Below are 18934 nucleotides of genomic sequence, written 5' to 3' on the forward strand. Positions count from 1 at the left end.
ACATGTATGTTGGGCTACACAAATAGTACTTAAAAAAACCCCACCAAAGATACAATCTCTGCCTCAAGAAATCTGCAATACAAAGGTTCAAACCTGTAAAATGCTGAGTATGACAAACAAAGCCTATAATTAAACCATTATAAATTCAATTAACTTGGTAAATATTCTGTACATATTGAGACATCCTGAGTGCCAGAGTGATCAGAAACTCATTTCTATATTTCAACCCACTCTTATATTGAAAACAGCCACATTTCCAGGGGCAAGAGTTGATTTGGGAGTGACAGATGATAATTATTACAGGCTTTGTTCTGAGTATTTGATTCTAAACACTTCACCTGCTACAGGTTGGGGAAGGAGCTTTTTAAAAATAGGAATGTCTTAATATGGTGCTTTATGAAGTGCTGAGTCTGTGGTTAGTTTAGAACCTCCTGAATGGCAAAGGTTTACCTGTTCCACTGGCTCTGTGTGCCAGGTATGAGTAACAACTCAGGATCAGAAATTACCTAATAAGGGTTGTGGCCAATCTTTTTGCCACCTTTTTCTTGTCAGCTGACTCTGAACTATTCCTGACACAGCAACAAGTGCACAGCTCTGAGGAGGTGCTTTTGTGCAGAACCAGCATCTGTCCCCCATTACTAAACACTAATTATTAAATTAATTCCTGTATCTCCTGCAGCAGAGCTGTGGTTCAGATCAGTTCATCTGCTCCTTGTCCCTCACGAAACTGTGGCTGGTACCAAACACTCCAAAACACATTTTTATTTTGGGCTTGCCTTCAGTGACAGCAGATTCCCACTGGCTGACACGAAAGGAAATACCTCAGCAATATGTTCTATAAAGCAAATGTAAGGATGAAAAGTGCCAAACATCCCTAATTTTAGTTGCTCATGTTTTGCTCTGTACTGGACAAGTTGTATTTTACTTGGCTCTGAGATTTAATTTTTTTTTAATTTAAGGTAGTGAATTTACTTAGTAGGGATTGTAAAAACTCAAAATCCATTTATACCAATTCCCTAAATGTAAAAAACTTTTGTAACTTTTCCTAACAAAAGCTCCAATCACCTCACTATTGTCTAAGCCTTTTCCTGGTGTACAAGGCCATTACTTGAAACAAAACACAAACCTCAATGTAGTAGTGGGATAAAGTGGAATATTTTCATACTTGACTTGGTTCTGTACTAGAATATGAAGTGATTTTCATCTGCTGAGTAGTTCTTCATTGACTTACATGTTTTCAGTAAGTTTTTCTGACTTCAGAATCCTTTATTTTCTTACCTTAAGGAGCAGAAAGCAGCAAGGTTAAGAAATCAAGCCATTAAACAACTACATAGTGAGACCAATAACTTATTAGAAGTAAAATTTAAATTCTCCATATGTAGAGGGGTATAAACTACTGAGAAATTCAAGGGAAAAATTTGAAAGGATTTACCCAAAAGGTTCAAACCTTCATTCAACCCAGAGTGTGGCTGCACAGAAGCCAAGGGAAGATGCTTATCTTTTATCCTGTAAATAGGACACTGCTGACACTCAGAGCTGTGTCAACATCCACAACCTTCTGTGTGCTCCCACCTGCAGGGTCACCTGGAGACAGGACATGGAGGTGGTGTCAGGATTTAGAGCTGTAACAAGAACTGATAGTATTTACAGCATAGAAATTACAGAGAGACAAACCAAGTGATCTAAAGAAGTAACGAGGAGGGGAACTGAGGCAGCCAGCAAGGCAACAACACCCAGTTACTTCTTAACCACCTGTATTGTGTTGAAGGAAGTTTGCAAAGGGGTCACATCAAATTTGGGGGAGCTACACAGAGAGGAGACCACCAAGACTTCTCCCAGGCACTCAGCAGTAGGACAAGGGGGCACGATGGGCTCAAGCTCTGCCAGGGGAAATTGAAGTTGGAGAGCAGAAAAATTTTTTTCTAGAGAGTGCTCAGGCATTGGAATGGGCTGCCCAGAGAGGGGGTGGATTCCCCATCCCTGGAGGTTTTTCAGCTGAGCTTGGCCGTGGCACTGAGTGCCATGATCTGGTAGTTGGACCAAGGGTTGGACTTGATGATCTCAGAGGTCTTTTCCAACCCAATCCATTCTGTGATTTCATGACTCTGATGAAGACCCTCAGAGGCCTCATAAGGATGGGAAATGTCACAAATACAGAACAGGAATGAAACAGAAACTGAATAACCATGTAATGCTGCCGTACCCCCTGCAGCGGAGACACCTCGGTGTGCGCTTTGGGGAATCAATTCCCAGCGCACCCAGAGTGCTGTGCCGGCGCAGCCCCACTTATAGAACTCACAGATCGAGTCTTGCTAGTTTAAATGTCGCTTTTAGGCAACAGAGGTTAGAAAAAAAAAGGATCCCGGGCTCTGTTTAACCCATAAAAACGAGGCGGAATTTGAATCGCTGCTCGGCCCCTCACCCGCCGCCGCCAGGGGGCGCCACAGAGCGCGGGAGGACTCGCAGCGCACGCTGCGATTGGTGCAGGCTTGGGGGGCGTGGCCACGCGGGAAGCTCCTGCCAATGGAGATGCAAGGGGCGGGGTTTCACGGCCCGTTCTGCGCAGCCATTGGCTATCCGCTGGCGCGGGGCGGGGCCGCGGCAGCGCGCCAAGGCTCGAAGCGGTTCCCGGGCGGCGGGAGCGCGGGCGGGACATGGCGGCGGCACCGGGAGTGGCGGCGGGTCCCGCCGAGGTGAGTCCTGCCGTTTTTTCGAGCTCTGGCCCGGCCGAAAGGCTGCTGGTTGCTGTCTGCGGCCTTGCGGCTCCTCTAGCAGAGGGCTGGGAGTGGCAGCAAGGAGGTGTCGGTCCCGGTGGGGGTAGCGGTCCCGGTTCCGGTGGCGGTAGAGGTCTCGGTAGCCCCACAGCTATCGGTGCTGGTGCCGGTGGCCATCCCCGCCCGCCGCCCGTGATGCCGCGGCGTCAGGAGACGGCAGACTGAAATTCCCCGCACAGACTACAACTCCCGGCGTGCCCCGCGCCCGCCGTTCCGGCCGCGGGGCACGCCGGGAGCGCCGCGCTGGGCCTTTGGGCGCGGGCGCGGGGCATGACGGGAAGGGCGGCCCGCGGGTTTGGGTGAAAAATCAGCGAATAATAAAATAATGAAAGGCCTTCGGTCTGAGTAAAACCTGTGGGTGCTGTTGTTTTAATGCGCCAAGTCGCCTTTTCAATCTGAGCGAAAGTTGGCGTGGTGTCACAGCCCCTTTTGCAAATACCAATTTGTGTTGGCAGATACGGCAAATGTTATTAATAAATACCAGTAAATGTTATTAATAAATACCGGTAAATGTTATTAATAAATACCGGTAAATGTTATTAATAAATGCCAGTAAATGTGTGAATACCGGGAGTCAAAATGTAACGGCAGTGGGTGTGTGTTTCACTGTGAGGCCAGCCCAGGGTTTGGAGCGAATTTAACCCACCAGGAGTCACAACTGTGTAACCAAAAAGGAGATAAATTGTGTTTTGTTTGTAGTTTCCTTTGGCAGGTTTGGGCCCGGACTCGCAGAAGCCTCAGGACAGCGACAGTGACAGCGACAGTGACAGTGACAGCGGCCAGGGCAGCTGTGGGGCCTCCCCGGGCCAGGGCTTGGGCGAGGACAGAGGTCTGGAACCTTCCCAGCATCTCTGCATTTCTTATGTCATAAACACCAGCACTGGGACCCCTCAGGAAAATGGGTTTTATCCCTTCTCCATGAAATCATCAGGATCTTTGCTAATTTTTAATCAGACCTGTCCTAACTTTGTATTTTATATTAATTTTTGATTGTGGCTTGTAGCCAAGTTAACCCTGCAGAGCTTTGACAAAGAGGAATTTAACCCTGGAGCTGTAGGATGAACTGTAAGGAATAAACCAAAATCCTGCTTAGATTAGAGGCTGAGTTGTAAGAAATAAATCAGAAAACTTGTCTAGGTTAGAGGCCTAAAGCTGTAACATGGTTTAGTTAAAAATACAGAGGTAAGAGCAGCCCATTAGATCTATTAAAAGTCACCCAAAATATCCTTCTTGAGTTTGGGGAGGAGTTTCAGTTGTAACTCAGGATATAAACCTGGAAACACAAAAGTCTCCTTGGTGGAATTACCCCCCCCATGTTCCCAGAGCTGAATAAAAGGAAGGATTTTGTTCTATTCTATTGGATTTGATTGTTCCATAATTCACTGCTTTGACTCAGTCTCTGTCACTTTTATTACTCTTTAAAGGCAGGTCAATATCAGTGAAGGATTTTCAGATTTGCCTTTTTTTTTTAATAGCTTAAAAACCTTTAACATCAATTTGGGTTAATTAAATGCTGCAGTAGAAGTGGGTTTTGAAAAGTTGAGTTCAAGCTGGTTTGGTGCAGATGGTGAACACCTGTGACATTTAACAACTGTTTGTTAATTAACTCGTGGAATTTCCCTGTTTTATTTTCATGTCTTTGGTCAGACTCAGAGGAAGAGATTTTTGTACGTAAAAAAGCCAAAAGCAAGAAGGTGCTCCAGGACAGTGAGAGTGAAGATGGAGAGGAGGGAGACTCATCCATGCAGGAGGATACTCTGGGTGGAGACAAGGAAGGTGGGGAGGAAAAGGAGGATGTGGCTGCCCAGGGGAACAAAAAATCCCATCGGATTGGCCAGGCTGTGCTGGACAGTGATGACAGTGACACTGGTGACCAGTTGCAGATGGAAAACCTGGGAACAAGCAGGATCTCTGGCTTGGCTCAGGATGAGCTGGAAGAGGAGAGACCCCTAAAACCTGGGGAAAAGTACAGAAAACACAAACGTGATGCTGAAGGGGAGACAGAAAGAAAAGCTGTGGGGAAATCAAGAAGAAGGAAGGAGAAGGAGAAGATAATGGAGTCCATTAAACAGCTGAAAAAAGAAAAGAAACCTGGGGCAGAGGTGGGTTTTTGGGCAGAAAATCTCAGATATTTTCCCAGCTAAGTTCAATTTATTGTTGCTTGTGGTTATTCTGCTTCAGTGTCCCCATTCCTGCAGCAGGTGTGGGATCCACAGAGCACCAGACAAGTCTAATCTGCAAAATTTACAGATTAGTTTAAATCAAATGAGGTTAAATTTGCAGTTTAATCTGCATCTAATGCTTGAGGATTTAATGTCATCTTAAATTAATGCCAAAGAACCAAAGGGACCTTCTGAAATGAATCACACAAATGTTTTACTCTTCTGGAAGCAGGTGGATGGTGGTGAGAGGATTCCCTTCAATGACAGTGGATGTCTCCTGGATGACAAGGAGCTCTTTGATAATGGCCTGGGAGAGGAGGAGGATCACCCCCCTGAGGATGAAGAATCCATAGAATCCATACGGGCAGCAGTGAAAAACAAAATAAAAAAATACAAGGTAGCAGTTGATACAAGATTATTGTAAATATACTCTGTTTCAAGAGAGAGGACAGGGTGAGATGGGATATTGGGAGGGAATTCTTCTCTGGGAGGGTGGGCAGGCCCTGGCACAGGTTGGGCAGAGAAGCTGTGGCTGCTTCAGCCCTGGGAATGTCCAAGGTTGGACAGGGCTTGGAGCAACTGGGACAGTGGGATGTGTCCCTGCCCATGGCAGGGATGGAACTGGATGGTCTTTAACCTCCCTTCCAGCCCAAACCATTCCATGATTATTGTTTTTTAGTGAGGAATTTATACCCAAACAGCTACTAAAACTCTTAGACCATGGTGGAGTTGTTCCACTATGGCCTTTTGGGTTTTGTTCTTAAGGATGGATAAATGTTGTGCTGGCAAGTTACAAAGATCATGCTGGGGTGGGAGCTTTGGAAATCTGCCATTGTGTGGGATTTGGGGGGTTTATGGGCACACTTGCTGGTTTTGCTGACCAGTGGTGATTCTGTACAGTTGTTTTCCACTGGTTTGCCCTTGGTAGTGCCTGTTCATCAAGAGAAATAATTGAGTCTCTTCTTATGCCCTGTAGAACAAAGAACATTTTCCTGAGGGTGACGGATACAAACATGTGTTTGATGAGGAGGATGAGGAGTCTGTGCTGAAGGAACCAAAAAGGAAGGTTGGTTTGTTGTGACACAAATGTATGCACAGTGTCCAGTGGTCTTGTTGGTTTGCTATTTATTTTAATCTGTTTAAGAAGTGGGGGGAGAGCCCCATGTTTTGTGTCCTGACTTCAGAGGCCTTTCTTTTCTTCCCCTTAAGGAGAGGAAAGCAGCAAGGTTAAGTAAAGAGGCCATTAAACAACTACACAGTGAGAGCCAACGACTTGTTAGAGGTAAAACTTCAATTCTTGGTGTGTAGAGGGGTATAAACTTCAGAAATTCAAGGGAGAAACTGAAAGAATTTGGCCCAAACGTTCAAGCCTTTGATCTAACATGAGTTATTGAGGGTTGAAGGGTCCAAGACCACCTTTATTGAAGGACTTGTTAAGGGTATTTTTGTAACTAATGAAATAAAGATACTTGTTATCAAAATAAATGTCTTGAGTGATGTTTTAAGTTTTCTCTCACCTCTTTTCTTTGGCAGAGTCATCTGTATCTCTCCCATATCATGTACCTGAGACCAAAACCATCCATGACTTCTACAAGGGCAGACATCGACCAGCCTGTCAAGGAAATGCCATGGCCTTGCTCAAGTAAGGGCTTAAACCTTCCTTGAGCTTTTTTTCAGAACTTTCAGGGATCTCCCAGCTTTGCTTTCAAGGATAACCAGGCTTTGTCAGGCTCCTTTAGTGCCATGAACACCTGGAAATTAGAATATCACTGTTGACATAAAGCATTGCTGCTCTCATGGCACAGTCACACTGTTGAAATAATCAGAGCCCAGAAGTAGCTCAAATGAATGAACTTGCTCTTGCAAAGTTACTTTAATGGGATTTAGGCTGGACCTCCATGTGTTTCCTTGGGCTTTTTTTTTTTGAGTAATGAGTAGTAAAGTACTGAAGCTCCAGTAGTCACATTATGACAGTATCAAATTCCTGAGAGAGATTTTGTAACTAGTAAAGTCTTCACACTTATGTTTTCAAAGTTTCTGTCCTTCACCTCTTCCTACACATTAATGAGACTAATTAGAAAATGGTTTCTTTCCCTCTGGGTTGGTTCTCACCCTCTTCTCCTTTTCCCACCAGCCCATGGATGACACATTTCTCTGCCTTTTTTAGGTCCTCTAAATACCAACTGCCCCTAAATGAAGACTCTGCAGCTACTTGGAACTTGAGCAGGGGCTGCAAAGAGGGACTAACAGAAGGTGATCAGCCAGCAGCTGCTGAACCAGAAAGGAGCCTTGGCAGGGATGTTGATGCTGCTGTGAATGAGCCTCTTGCTGCTGTGGGGAAGGAATTGCCAGAGGACTGTGCTGAGCAGCCCAGGCAGGAGAATGAGGATTCCTGTGCAGTTGGGACTGTAACAACTGATGACAACACAGAGGAGCAGCAGCTCTCCAAAGTCCTGAACACTGACTGTGGGGAGCAAAAGGAGAGTGAAATTCCTGGAGATGCCCTGGAGCAAAGAGGCCAAACAGCACCAAATGTAGAAGGTGAAACCAACACTGTACAAAGTGAAACAAACACTCAACAAGTGGGGCCTGAATTGGTGGCACAGCCTGAAAAAGGGAGGAAATCCAAACTGGATAAACTTCGTGAACTGGGAATAGACCTGTCCATCAAGCCAAGAATCTGCTCTGACAATGAATCCTTCATAAACCTTGATGAAGCTGATCCAAACAAAGGTATGACCTCTGCTGTAATCCTGAGCAGTGCTGGTCTGACTTTAGCTGGAAAATCTCTGAGAAATAGTTAAGTGATAGAATAGTCAGGCACATTCACTTACTAGTGTGGATTCTTTGAGATGGGTTAACAGAAATTTGGAATTTCTGGTGTCTGGGAGGCTGGCCTGGAAGTAAAGTGAGGTCTTGTGGATAAATGGTAGTCAATGGTAAGGTGATTTAATATTAACTTACATCAATTAAATACAAGTGACAGCAAAAATATCCTGTAATGGTTTATTATTAGTCAACTAGAATTGTTTTGCAAATGTTTTAGTATTAAAGATTTAGTTTCTAAACTACGTTTAGGGGAAAAAACCTTCAAGACCTACTCTTGCTACAAACTCAGTGATTTAAATGCTATCAAACTAATGTAATTAATATGCATTTGAAGAATTGGAAGCCCTAAAGGCACGTTTCTTGAAGCACACTCTGAGAACATCCAAACCCAAGGCAGAACGGGCTGTAAACATGAACATTATCCGAAAGGAGACAACATCTGATGGGAAGGAGGAGCTGAGAGCAGATGTGGTGCCAGCAGTGCTGGCTGCAGAGAGCCTGGAGGAAACAGCCTACACAAAGCCAGGTTAGTGGGGGAGAAGTGATGGGGATTGAATTGGAAAACACTTTATTTTCCTCTCTCATTCTGTTTCCCAACACTGCCCTTGGAAATACAGGTGAAGGGATATTTGTCTGTGAGATCACTATGTTCCCTTCCATTTTTTTAAAAAATAAACCTTGGTAGACCTCTTAAATAGCAGTGGCCAGTGTAGAACAGCCTCGGTGAGATCTCTGCAGCTGGTTCCTTGCATTTTTGTACTTCCATGAGAAACTATGGCTGCCCCATCCCTGGAAGTGTCCAAGGCTGGGTTGGACAAGACTTGGAGCATCCTGGGCTGGTGGAAGGTGTCCCTGCCTGTGGCAGGGGGTGGAACTGGATGGGCTTTAAGGTCCCTTGCAACTCAAAGCATTCCTTGAGGTTGTTCCTTTTCCCAGGTGAAAAGCTCCAGGCCCTGAAGGCCAAACTCCAGGAGGCCATGAAGCTCCGCAGGACCGAGGAGCGCCAGAAGCGGCAGGCGCTGTTCAGACTGGATAATGAGGAGGTGCTGGAGGAGGAGGAGGAGGAGGAAGAGATGACAGATGAGTCTGAGGAAGAAGAAGAAGAAGGTGATCATGAGGTCTGTATGCAGCAGTTTTCCATAACTTCATCAGCTTCTCTCTTCTGCTTCCTCTCCCCAATGGAATGTGACTTTTGTACACTATTAATTTGGGAAATCACTAAGAATTTTTCCTGGAAGGTAAAAAGCTGGTAGAGTTGTCATAATCAGGGTTTAGCTTGTCTAAAACTTTATTTGTATTTTCTTTATTTATCTAGACACTCTTAAGACCAAATACAAGCATATAAAAGATTCTGGTGCTCCTTTCTCTTTTTGCATCTCCTTGGCTTGTTGCTGGCAGGGCCAAACAGGTCACCTGCCTGACCTGGGGAAGGGTCATCACCATCTCTGTGCCATATTTGGGGCTGTTTTTTAGGAGTCAGAATTTGTGCTTGATGAAGCAGAGGAAGATAATGAAGATAATGAAGATGCAGAAGAGAAACCTATTGAAGATGGTGATAAAGAAACCGACAAGGAATCAGTTGATGGAGAAAAGCTGGAGAAACCTGAGCACTGTGATTCTGTTCTAAAACATCCTTCAACAGAGTCTACGTTGCTGCTTTTTAAGGACAGCTCCTCAAAAATGGGGTAAATAAGCCAAGCTTTAAAAATGGTGACTGAGCAATTTTAAATTTGATCAGCACATGTAGATGTTTCTATTTAAAGTGCTGTATGTAGGAATTTTTGTGGATTATCTTGGGGGTATTTGCAATTCATCCTGAATTTATTAGCAAATACCTTTTATTTAATGAATTGCAGATACTCTCTTCCTGATGAGAAACTGGAAATGGAGGAAACTGCAGACAAAGGATCTACCAAATTAGGTAAAATAGAATTATTATCCTAACTAGGAGTTTTTTCACTTGGCACAAATAGAAGTTTCTGTTTGAGATTGGTATTCAGTATTTATGTTATTTCACCACCTATGCTTATAAAGCTTTAGATTGATAAAAAAATGGGAGGGCTTCAAAAAACTAGGGGAAAATAAAGTTCAAAATAGTCCTGGGAAAAAATATGAAATATTTTGACTCCTACACAGGAGTCAAGAAGATGAAATTCCATAAAAAAGTGTAACATACATCCTGTGAAAAGAAGGAAATCCAACCTGACCAAATAATGAATTTTTGGCAAAGTGTCTGTGTTGCAAATTATTGCACTGAAGTTTTGCTGGATCACACACACACACACACACAAAGTTAAACTCTGTATTTTTTTATTCCAGAGGATGATGATTCATTTTCTCTGCCAACACTGGCAAAGGAAAACAGCCACAACAGCAGCTTTGAGTTCATTGGGTCCATGATCCCATCCTACCAGCCCTGTAACAAACAGGCCTCCCGGGGAGGGACCTTCTTCCCTGCAGCAGGAGGGTTCAGGTCACCCTCCCCAGGTTTCTTCAAAACAAGCTTTATCAGCTCTGCTTCCAAGGTGAGGGTCTCAGCTCTGCTCCTGTCTTATGTGAACACAGTGGGTGGTGAATAAATGTATTTTGTCCTGATGGTCAGAGCTACCAAAGAAATTAAACCAGTCAAATACCTTGATATGAGTGAGATTTCAGAACAACCAATTCTTCCTGGAGTTTATAATGTGACCACATTGGAATGGATAAAAGTGACATCTTAAAAGCTTACATTCTAAAACATCAAAGATGGTATAATCTGTTATTTATATCTAAAATATGTACATCATAATTATGGTTTTTGAGTGTGTTTACATGAGCTCCCCAATATCTGATGTCAGTGAACTCCTGTGGTTTATTGGAGCAGTGTGGACATCCTTAACTCCTGCATGGTCTTAATCCTTTAAAATAACCTAAGTGTTTAATTCAATTCTTCCTTTTGAATTTAATCTTGCAAAACAACTTAGATATTTTCATATTACTTTGAACAGAGCTCAGGAAAGACATCTGAGCCCTCTCTTCCCATAGAAGATTCCCAGGACCTGTATAATGCCTCTCCTGAGCCCAAGAGTTTATTTCCAGGGGCTGGGGAGTCTCGGTTTCAATTTTCCCTGGAAGATGATACTCAGAGCCAGCTACTTGATGCAGATGGGTAAGTGATGGGTGTAAAGGATGGTCTTTTGTGCCCATTAATACAAATAGGATGTACAGACCAGCAATATTTTTTCCTAACTACTGCCTTTTTTCAGGTTCTTGAATGTTGGACAACACAGGAATAAATACCAGTCCTCCAAGCATCAGCTGCCCCTGGCAAGCATGGATGAGAATGCCATGGATGCCAATATGGATGAGTTACTGGATCTGTGCTCTGGACAGTTCAGCAATCAAACTGAGCACGTGCCAAATACCAACAGCAACAAAAAGCAGAACATGGAAGAACTGCTCAATCTTTGTTCAGGAAAATTCGTGTCTCAGGGTACGTCCTGAATTCTCTTTTCAGCTTTGCTGGTTGTTTGATTTAGAATCTTTTTGCTGAGGTGCCTTCAGGTCTGGGCACTGATGCCACATGTGGAATTTTGTCTTTGCTGGGAGCTTGCACAGTGTTATCTCTAGGAAGTTCTCTGACACTTTAAGAGTAGAAATAAGTTGCCATCTTACTGCTTTCTGTAGCAGGTTCTCCAATGTGGGTTTCTTCGGTGTCTTCCAAGGCAGAAAAAGACAATGACATAGAAGATCCAATGGCAGAGGCTCTGGAGCTCTGTTCAGGCTCCTTTCCCACAGACAGGTTAGAATTGCTCTCCTAAAACTTACAAAAGCTTTTTTTGATACCTGTCTTGTTTCATTCTTAATGTGATTTCTTGTTTGACATCAATTTTCTGTCAGCAAAAGTGTGGTTTGTTTTGGAGGTGAAGGGGAGGAATTTTGCAAATTGCTCAGCAGTCACTCCCTAAATTGGCAGCATAAACTTTGTCCCACAGCTACTGTGAAGGGAAATTCCTTAACTTTCACTGATAGTGAAAGAAACATTGAAGAACTTTCATTAAACTGAGAAAAGCTGGTTCAAAGTGGGACTTTTGAGGTCTGTCCGGAGCTGTTGCCAAACTACTGTAGCCAACTGTAAGTTGGATACTTGGAGTTTTTAATTGACTAAATTGAAAGGTGTTTGGCTGCCTGACAAAAGGCAATATTAGGTGAATCCAGGAGGAATTCTAGAGAGGAAGCACACTTGGAAATCAGTACTTGTTTCATGGTTTGTGCAAGTGAAGGGCTGAGGTGTTAAAATACCCACACTAATGGGGATTTAAAGGTAAATGCTGGTGGGGGGTGTAACTGAGCACTTACAGGGAATTGCCTGAGACCAGCTGGGTGGTGGCTGAAATTTTACTTTGCTGCAGGGCCTGAAAATGTGCATTTTTGCCATTAACTTTTCCCCTAGGGAAGAGGAAGAGGAGGAGGAGGAGGAACAAGAAGAACTTGGTGATTTTCAGCTTCTAACAGATGAAGATGCCTTTGCAAGTGAAGAGGTGGGGACTGATGGAGCCAGGCAGCTGCTACAGCTCCTGACTAAGATAATTCCATTTATTTTCCTAGTTTGTTAATATGTCCATCAATGCAAAGTGTCACAACTTCCATAACAAACTACTGAAACACTTTTAAGAGCAAAGTTTGGATCATTCAAAACATCTCCTTAATATTATGATACACTGGATAATGTGTCAGCATAGCAAATCCTCTGGAAAATATCTATTGTTTTAGTCTGTTTATTGATCAAGAACAGAAACAATCCTCTGCCAAAAATTCCTTTATTTCTGAGAATTTTCTCTTTGACAGGAAGAAAAAGATGGAGACAGTGCTGCTGAAGAAGCAGAAGTGAGTGATGAAGAGGAAGAACTGCTGAGACATAGACAGGGCTTGAAGAAAAAACTGTAAGAACAAATTTTTTGTAAATTAATTGCCAGACAGAATAGAATATTAATAGCTCTAGAGATGTAATTTTTCATTATTCCCTCTCCAGCATTAGGGGCTGATGTTTATATGATCTACTTTTTCATATGTCTCTTTTTTTGCTTTGGAACTCTCACACTGTGTGAGTTTAACTCTGTTGCTGGTGGCTCGTAGGTGATTTTAATTATAATTTTCATTATATCTGAAAACCAAAAGGCGACAATGAAAGCAATGCAACACTTTGTTTGACCAAAAAAAGGGGTGCAAGAGAATTGCTGTGCTTCCTGATGTCTTAGATCTTATTTGTTCTAGTAAGTAAAAGCTGTAGTTGGTGGTTATTGCCACCACCTTTGATAGGGAATTTGGTGGATGACAAAGCTTTGGGGTGCTTTGTGTGTAAATGTGGAAGAACTCCAGGCTTGGTCTGTCCAAAAATTGATACATCCTTAGGAAATGAGAAATTGATACATCCTTAGGAAATGAGAAGTTGATACATCCTTAGGAAATCTGTTAATTTTACGTCAAAAGGTCAATCTTGCTTTCTGAAGATTTGTGAGATGATCATTGTGCTCCTAAACTGAACTCTGGTAACATTGTGCTGTAGGAGACTGCAGGATTTCCTGGAAGATGAGGCAGAGCTGTCCGGGAGTGATGTGGGAAGTGAGGATGAGTATGATGGCGAAGACCTGAACGACTATGAAGAGGAGGTGATCGACGAGGAGCTGCCCAGTGAAGTGGAACTGGGAAACCAAATACAGAAATTCCACATGTGAGTGGCAGTGTCTGTGTGGGGAAGGTCTTGGCTCTGGGATAGAACCTGCCCTGAGCTCTCCCTGTGTCCTGTGCTGGCAGGAAGACGATGCTGGATGACGACAAGCGCCAGCTCCGCCTGTACCAGGAGAGGTACCTGCTGGATGGGGACCTGCACAGCGACGGCCCAGGCAGGGCCAGGAAGTTCAGATGGAAAAACATAGGTGACCTATGATCCAGAGCTAATACAGGGGGGTCTGATTAGAAACAGAGTGTTTGTACATGAAACAGCACTTAGTAATCCTTAGTGGTCCTCAACCTTGAGGCCACACCTTGAGTGTTGTGTTCAGTTCTGGGCCCCTCAGTTGAGGAAAGAGATTGAGGGGCTGGAGCGGGGCCAGAGAAGAGCAACGAGGCTGGAGAAGGGACTGGATGTGGCACTGAGTGTCCTCTGAAACACCTCCAGGGACAGAGAATCCAACATGTCTTGATCCAACCCCACTGTGATCACCACATTGTGCCCTGGGCTGGTGATCACAGTGGGGTTGGATCAAGGGTTGGACTTGATGATCTCAGAGGTCTCTTCCAACCCAAGTGAGAAGAGAAGAGCAACGAGGCTGGAGAAGGAACTGGAGCACAAGTGCTGTGGGGAGAGGCTGAGGGAGCTGGGGGTGTTCAGCCTGGAGAAGAGGAGGCTCAGAGGTGACCTCAGCACTGTCTGGAACTGCCTGAAGGGAAGTTCTGGCCAGGTGGGGGTCGGTCTCTTCTCTCAGGCACTCAGCAATAGGACAAGGGGGCACGATGGGCTCAAGCTCTGCCAGGGGAAATTGAAGTTGGAGAGCAGAAAAAAATCCTTCCCAGAGAGAGTGCTCAGGGATTGGAATGGGCTGCCCAGAGAGGGGGTGGATTCCCCATCCCTGGAGGTTTTTCAGCTGAGCTTGGCCGTGGCACTGAGTGCCATGATCTGGTAAAGGGACTGGAGTTGGACCAAGGGTTGGACTTGATGATCTCAGAGGGCTTTTCCAACCCAATCCATTCTGTGATTCTACAAACAAAGCATTTCAGGACTAAATTGAGGGTATTTCCGAGTCTGCTTTTTCCAAATGGATAGCTAATTCTCTTGTTTCTTTGCCTAGATTTTGCTTCACAGATGGACTTGTTCCAGAGAGATTCAGATAATGATGAGGACAATGAGCAGTTTGATGAGACAGAAATGAAGTGGAGGAAGGAGCGGTTTGAGCGAGAGCAGTGGCTTCGTGAGCAGGTATTGCTGAGTTGCAAGAAAGGCTTGCTCAGTCTCTGTCATTGCTGGATGTGAAATTTGTTTGTTCCTCCAGTTAAATTTCAGTATTAGGTGCTATTTCTCATCTGGTTGTGATGTTGTCCATTAATAGAACAAGGATGATAAAGTATCAAAGAAATTGTAATAAACTCTTAGAGTAGAAAGTAAGTAATATTTTAATTTACATAAAGCAAGTACTTGGTCTATTTAAAATACCAAATTAAATGTTCATTTCAGTTTTACGAAGTGTCTTCTCTCTGTTACAGAAGGAAAAAAATAAAGAGCAGGAGGAGGAGGAAGAAGAAGTTGGTGAAGACAATGCATTCATGAAACTAGCAAAAAAAGTGACTGCCAAGTCCCTGCAGAAGAAAGGTGAGCTTGAATTTTATTGAAGTGACAAGCAAATAAGAGAAGGAAGGGTCAGTTTCTGAACTATGTCTCTGTGTCTCTGGCAGCCAGCCCAGCAGTGGTGGCACAGGACACAACCCTGTTACCCAGGAACCCATTTGAAACATTCAAACCTGCCAGTGACAGCCAGGTGAGTAATGGTCCTGAAAAATGGCATTTCCCAACACAGCCAAGTCAGCTGCCCCTGGATTCTGAGCATTCCTGCTTTGTATTGTAGTAACATTTAAGTTTTTCTATTGAGTAACTTCCTAAACAGCCTGTCTTGTTCCTGTGAGTGGTTTAACACAGGTTTTCTCTGTCCTTCAGATAAAGAATGGGTCTCTCTTGAACAGACCTAAAGCTGTCCTTGAGAAACTGGCAGCAATGTCAGATCTGAATCCAAATGCTCCTCGAAATTCAAGGAATTTTGTCTTCCATACACTTTCCCCAGAGAAGAGTGAAGAGGCAAAAGAGAAATCAAAACCTCAGGTAAAGATGGGGGTGGCAGGTGCTGCCAGGTGTGTGGATTATTGGAACACACAGGCACTGAACTCTCCCAAGCAGTAAAGAGCATTGTGGTCACACCAAATAATTATCTCATGACTCAGAATTTAAACTTTTTGGAGATTTTATGTATCTTAATGTATTTTTACTCCCCTTAGGTGAAGAAGAGAGGCCCTTCTACAGTGGCAGCAGCGCTGGCCAAGCGGCCCAGGGTGGAGAGCACAGAGGAAACCAGTCAGAGCCGAAGCATCTTCCAGTTCTTGGAGAGCTGAATAATCCAGTTTAGGGCCAGAAGTCCTGTCTCCTCTTTGCCAGCTGCAGTTTGTTTTGCCAATCTGCCAACCACCACCAGGCAGGGAAACAAATTGCTGCCACCTCACTCACAAGCTCCAGTAATTTCCAGGCAGTGGTTTTGTGTGTTCCCCTTTGTTTCTTGAAAGTTCTCCATGGCAAATGGGAGCTGAGAATCCATTCCTGGTTTGGAATGAAATGCTAACTTGGTCTTTCCCAAGTGTTAAGGAACCTTACACTACTGTGGGCTGCCCTCACAGGTGATGCAGTGGTATCAGCTCCACCTGGAAATGGCATTCATGTGACAGGTCTGACACAGAAATGCCTCATTTAGCTGAAAGCACAAAAAAGGAGGGATTTCTGCAGCTGTGGGAGAGAAGAAAGCCATGTTGGCTGTGGCAGGACATTGTTGTGTACACCTGCAGCACAAAGTTTTAGCTGTGCCTTCCTCCAGTGTCTTCTCTAACACTGAGCATTTATTAAGCTTCACCTTGTAAGAAGCTCTAATTTATCTTTGAAATGTTTACTTTGTGAAAAGGGTCCCAGCCTCTTCTGAGGCAGTATGAGAAGGGTTTCTTTCCAAATTTTTATTAGTGTTGATAACCTTAAATATGCAGCTGAATGTGTGTGTGAAGGAAGAATGTGAGTAACGTGGGAGAGGACAAGGAGGTATGTGGGGGTTTTATTTGCCTTGGTGGGGGGAGCTGGTTGGTTTGCTTTGGTGTGCCCAACTTCAGACTGTCTGAAATCATCCATTCCATTGTTTTCACGGGAGCTGCACTTATCCAGGAGATTCCATCCATTTCTGAGCAGCCAGTAGGGAAATGGCTGCTCTAGGATGAGGAAACCAATAAGGAACAGTCACTCACAACTATTCTAAATAGTGTGAGAGAAACTTGAGCCAGAATATCCAACATTCCTGCCTTTTCTGATCACAGATAATGGTGCCACAGGGTCCTGCTCTGTAAGACTGAACATCTCTGGGACTGGATGTCACATTCTTGAGGTGCTGACACTGACAAGAGAAGTGTCTGAGCTGTAAATTTTGTACCATCGTGAGCACACGCCTGGTGTGCTGTGTGTAAAGTATTTTATTGTATATTGTGTTTATAAAGGATTATGGTACTAATTGAAGTGCAAGTTTACAATAAAATGTGGTTTTAATTATGGGGGCAGTTGGAATTCATTTACAGGATTTCACTCAGTTGTATCTGTGTGTTGGGGTTCTTTTCCCAATATTTTTGTCTGTCTCTTTATTTTCATTGTTTTTGTAGCCAGACTAAACCCTTCACTAGGAACAGCTGCAATGATGTTGGAATACAACAAAAACAACCCCCTTGTCTTTATTGGAGTGTGAATTCTCAACTCCCCAAGTCTTTGCATAAAATTCTTGGCCAGAAGAACATTTTGCTTTTTTTCTTGCTTCAAGAGTTTTAGTTTTTTTAGTTGCTAGACAAAACTTCCTTTATCCTTGGCTTGAAGAGTTCCTGTTTCAGCTCATTCCGGCTAATTTAATAATCAATGTACCTGGATTGGGGATGGGAGGTTTAAGGGAAGAGAAGTGACCTTTCCTTCATTATCAGAAGTCCTTGAAGAACAGTTTAACTAAAGGATGATTTCTGAACATTCTGTTAATTCCCTGTCATGGTGTTTCAGTGATCTGCAAGTTGTACTAAATCAGCACAGACTGGATAAAAAAAATTCCAAGCTGCAAAATTGGACATTTTCTGTGAATTTTGCCACTAGAGAGCAGCAAGAGAATGTGATTCCTCTGGCAAAAAGAGAAGGCAGAATCCCTAAAGCTTAAACTGTGTCTTGACTCCAGGGGAAATCCTTGCAGTTTTCCATGCTCTGGCAGTGGAAAGGATTACATTTATAGACACCTCAGCTGGCTCCATTTTTGCATTAGAAGGAGGTAGCTTGGAGAGCACCTTTAGAGGGTTGGCTGAGTCCTGTTCAGGCTTCCTGGCCTCTCCAGCACATGCTAGCCATAATTCTGGCTTTTATATTGTTTTCCCTTTATATCTTTCCCTTTAGGATGGGTTTTGCTTATTCCAGAGGCAGGAGTAGAAGAAGATTGTTGGTCCTGAAAAACTCATTAATTGAAAGACACCGAATGGGAAGATTTCTGGCTGCATTTCCCCCACAAGTTTGCAGCAGTTCAGGGTTTGTGAGGTGCTGCTGGAAGCACTGCATTGCACCCCAAAAATTCCTTGCCTGGGAGCGTATTCCATGCCATGGACTGGGAGAAGGAGGCCAGGGACACGTTCTATGAGAGCTGGGATCTCAAAGGCAGGAAAGCTGAGCCTTGTGTTGAGCTGCTGCTGCTGCTCCTGTGCCAGCCCCCATCCCCAGGGCTGTGGAGCTGGCCCTGGCTCTCACCTGTGCTCCCACCCCTGTCCTGCCCTGCTCCCATCCATCTCCTCTGGCTTCTTCAGGGCTCCCCCTGCTCCTGTCTGGCACATTAACTCAGCTTTGCCTTCTCATTTTCAGGTATTGATTCAGCTCCCCCCTCCTGGCACTGGCATGAGGCCACTGTGTTAACAGGGACAAAAATCCTCCCTGTTGCTGCTGGAAGTGCCAAGAGTGAGCTGGGAAGGAGGGAATGACTGGGCAGAGTGGGATGAGGGTCCTGTGCCCATCCCCTGGTGGTGCTGCAGCTCAGCCTGAGCAGGGGCTGGCCAAAGGTTGGACTCTGATCCTGGAGGTCTTTCCCATCCTAAATGATTCTGTGAAGTGGTGTCTGAGGCCATCCTGGGCTGAAGGAAGAGCTGCTTCCTCTTCCCTCCCTGATTTTCCTCTCTGTTTGTACCTTGGGATAACTCTGGGCAGTTACATCTGAGAGTTGGGATTGGTGATGTTTGGGTTTGACTTTGTCTGGTGCAGAAGTGGCTGCTGCCTGGCAGGATGTGGATTTTCATCCAAGTTGGGCAGCTCTAATAACACCTCCGTGCCTCAGTTTCCCTTTGCCACAGAGAGGGAATAAAACCTTTGGGATCTGAGCTCCTGATCCT

The 18934-nt window shown here is 44.3% G+C and overlaps 1 protein-coding gene across 3 annotated transcripts; it reads left to right on the plus strand.

Annotated features, from left to right (window-relative positions):
• Positions 1 to 2608: 2608 nt before the first annotated feature.
• Positions 2609 to 17089, plus strand: CLSPN (claspin). 3 transcript variants are annotated; one of them, XM_071576832.1, is made up of 25 exons: positions 2609 to 2693; positions 3474 to 3603; positions 4422 to 4876; positions 5166 to 5333; positions 5913 to 6002; positions 6146 to 6218; positions 6470 to 6578; positions 7104 to 7669; positions 8100 to 8291; positions 8702 to 8883; positions 9239 to 9450; positions 9622 to 9686; positions 10085 to 10290; positions 10753 to 10913; positions 11011 to 11237; positions 11432 to 11546; positions 12198 to 12285; positions 12593 to 12687; positions 13311 to 13475; positions 13559 to 13680; positions 14593 to 14720; positions 15005 to 15110; positions 15194 to 15276; positions 15453 to 15614; positions 15788 to 17089. In XM_071576832.1, the coding sequence occupies exons 1-25, from the start codon at positions 2655 to 2657 to the stop codon at positions 15899 to 15901; spliced, it is 4053 nt and encodes a 1350-aa protein (XP_071432933.1). In that variant the 5' UTR covers positions 2609 to 2654; the 3' UTR covers positions 15902 to 17089. The 3 variants fall into 3 exon arrangements, with proteins under 3 accessions (XP_071432933.1, XP_071432935.1, XP_071432934.1); XM_071576834.1 differs by having other exon boundaries at positions 11435 to 11546; XM_071576833.1 differs by having other exon boundaries at positions 5169 to 5333.
• Positions 17090 to 18934: the final 1845 nt, after the last annotated feature.

This window comes from Pithys albifrons, chromosome 24 (genome assembly GCF_047495875.1).
Source record: "Pithys albifrons albifrons isolate INPA30051 chromosome 24, PitAlb_v1, whole genome shotgun sequence".
NCBI classification, from domain to species: Eukaryota; Metazoa; Chordata; class Aves; order Passeriformes; family Thamnophilidae; genus Pithys; species Pithys albifrons.

Excerpts from the sequence above, each read along its gene's own strand:
- CLSPN (XM_071576832.1), top strand. The coding sequence starts at position 2,655 with ATGGCGGCGGCACCGGGAGTGGCGGCGGGTCCCGCCGAG. Across the intron at positions 6,003-6,145 it reads TGAAGGAACCAAAAAGGAAG|GAGAGGAAAGCAGCAAGGTT; the intron begins GTTGGTTTGTTG and ends CTTCCCCTTAAG. Across the intron at positions 15,615-15,787 it reads AAGAGAAATCAAAACCTCAG|GTGAAGAAGAGAGGCCCTTC; the intron begins GTAAAGATGGGG and ends TACTCCCCTTAG.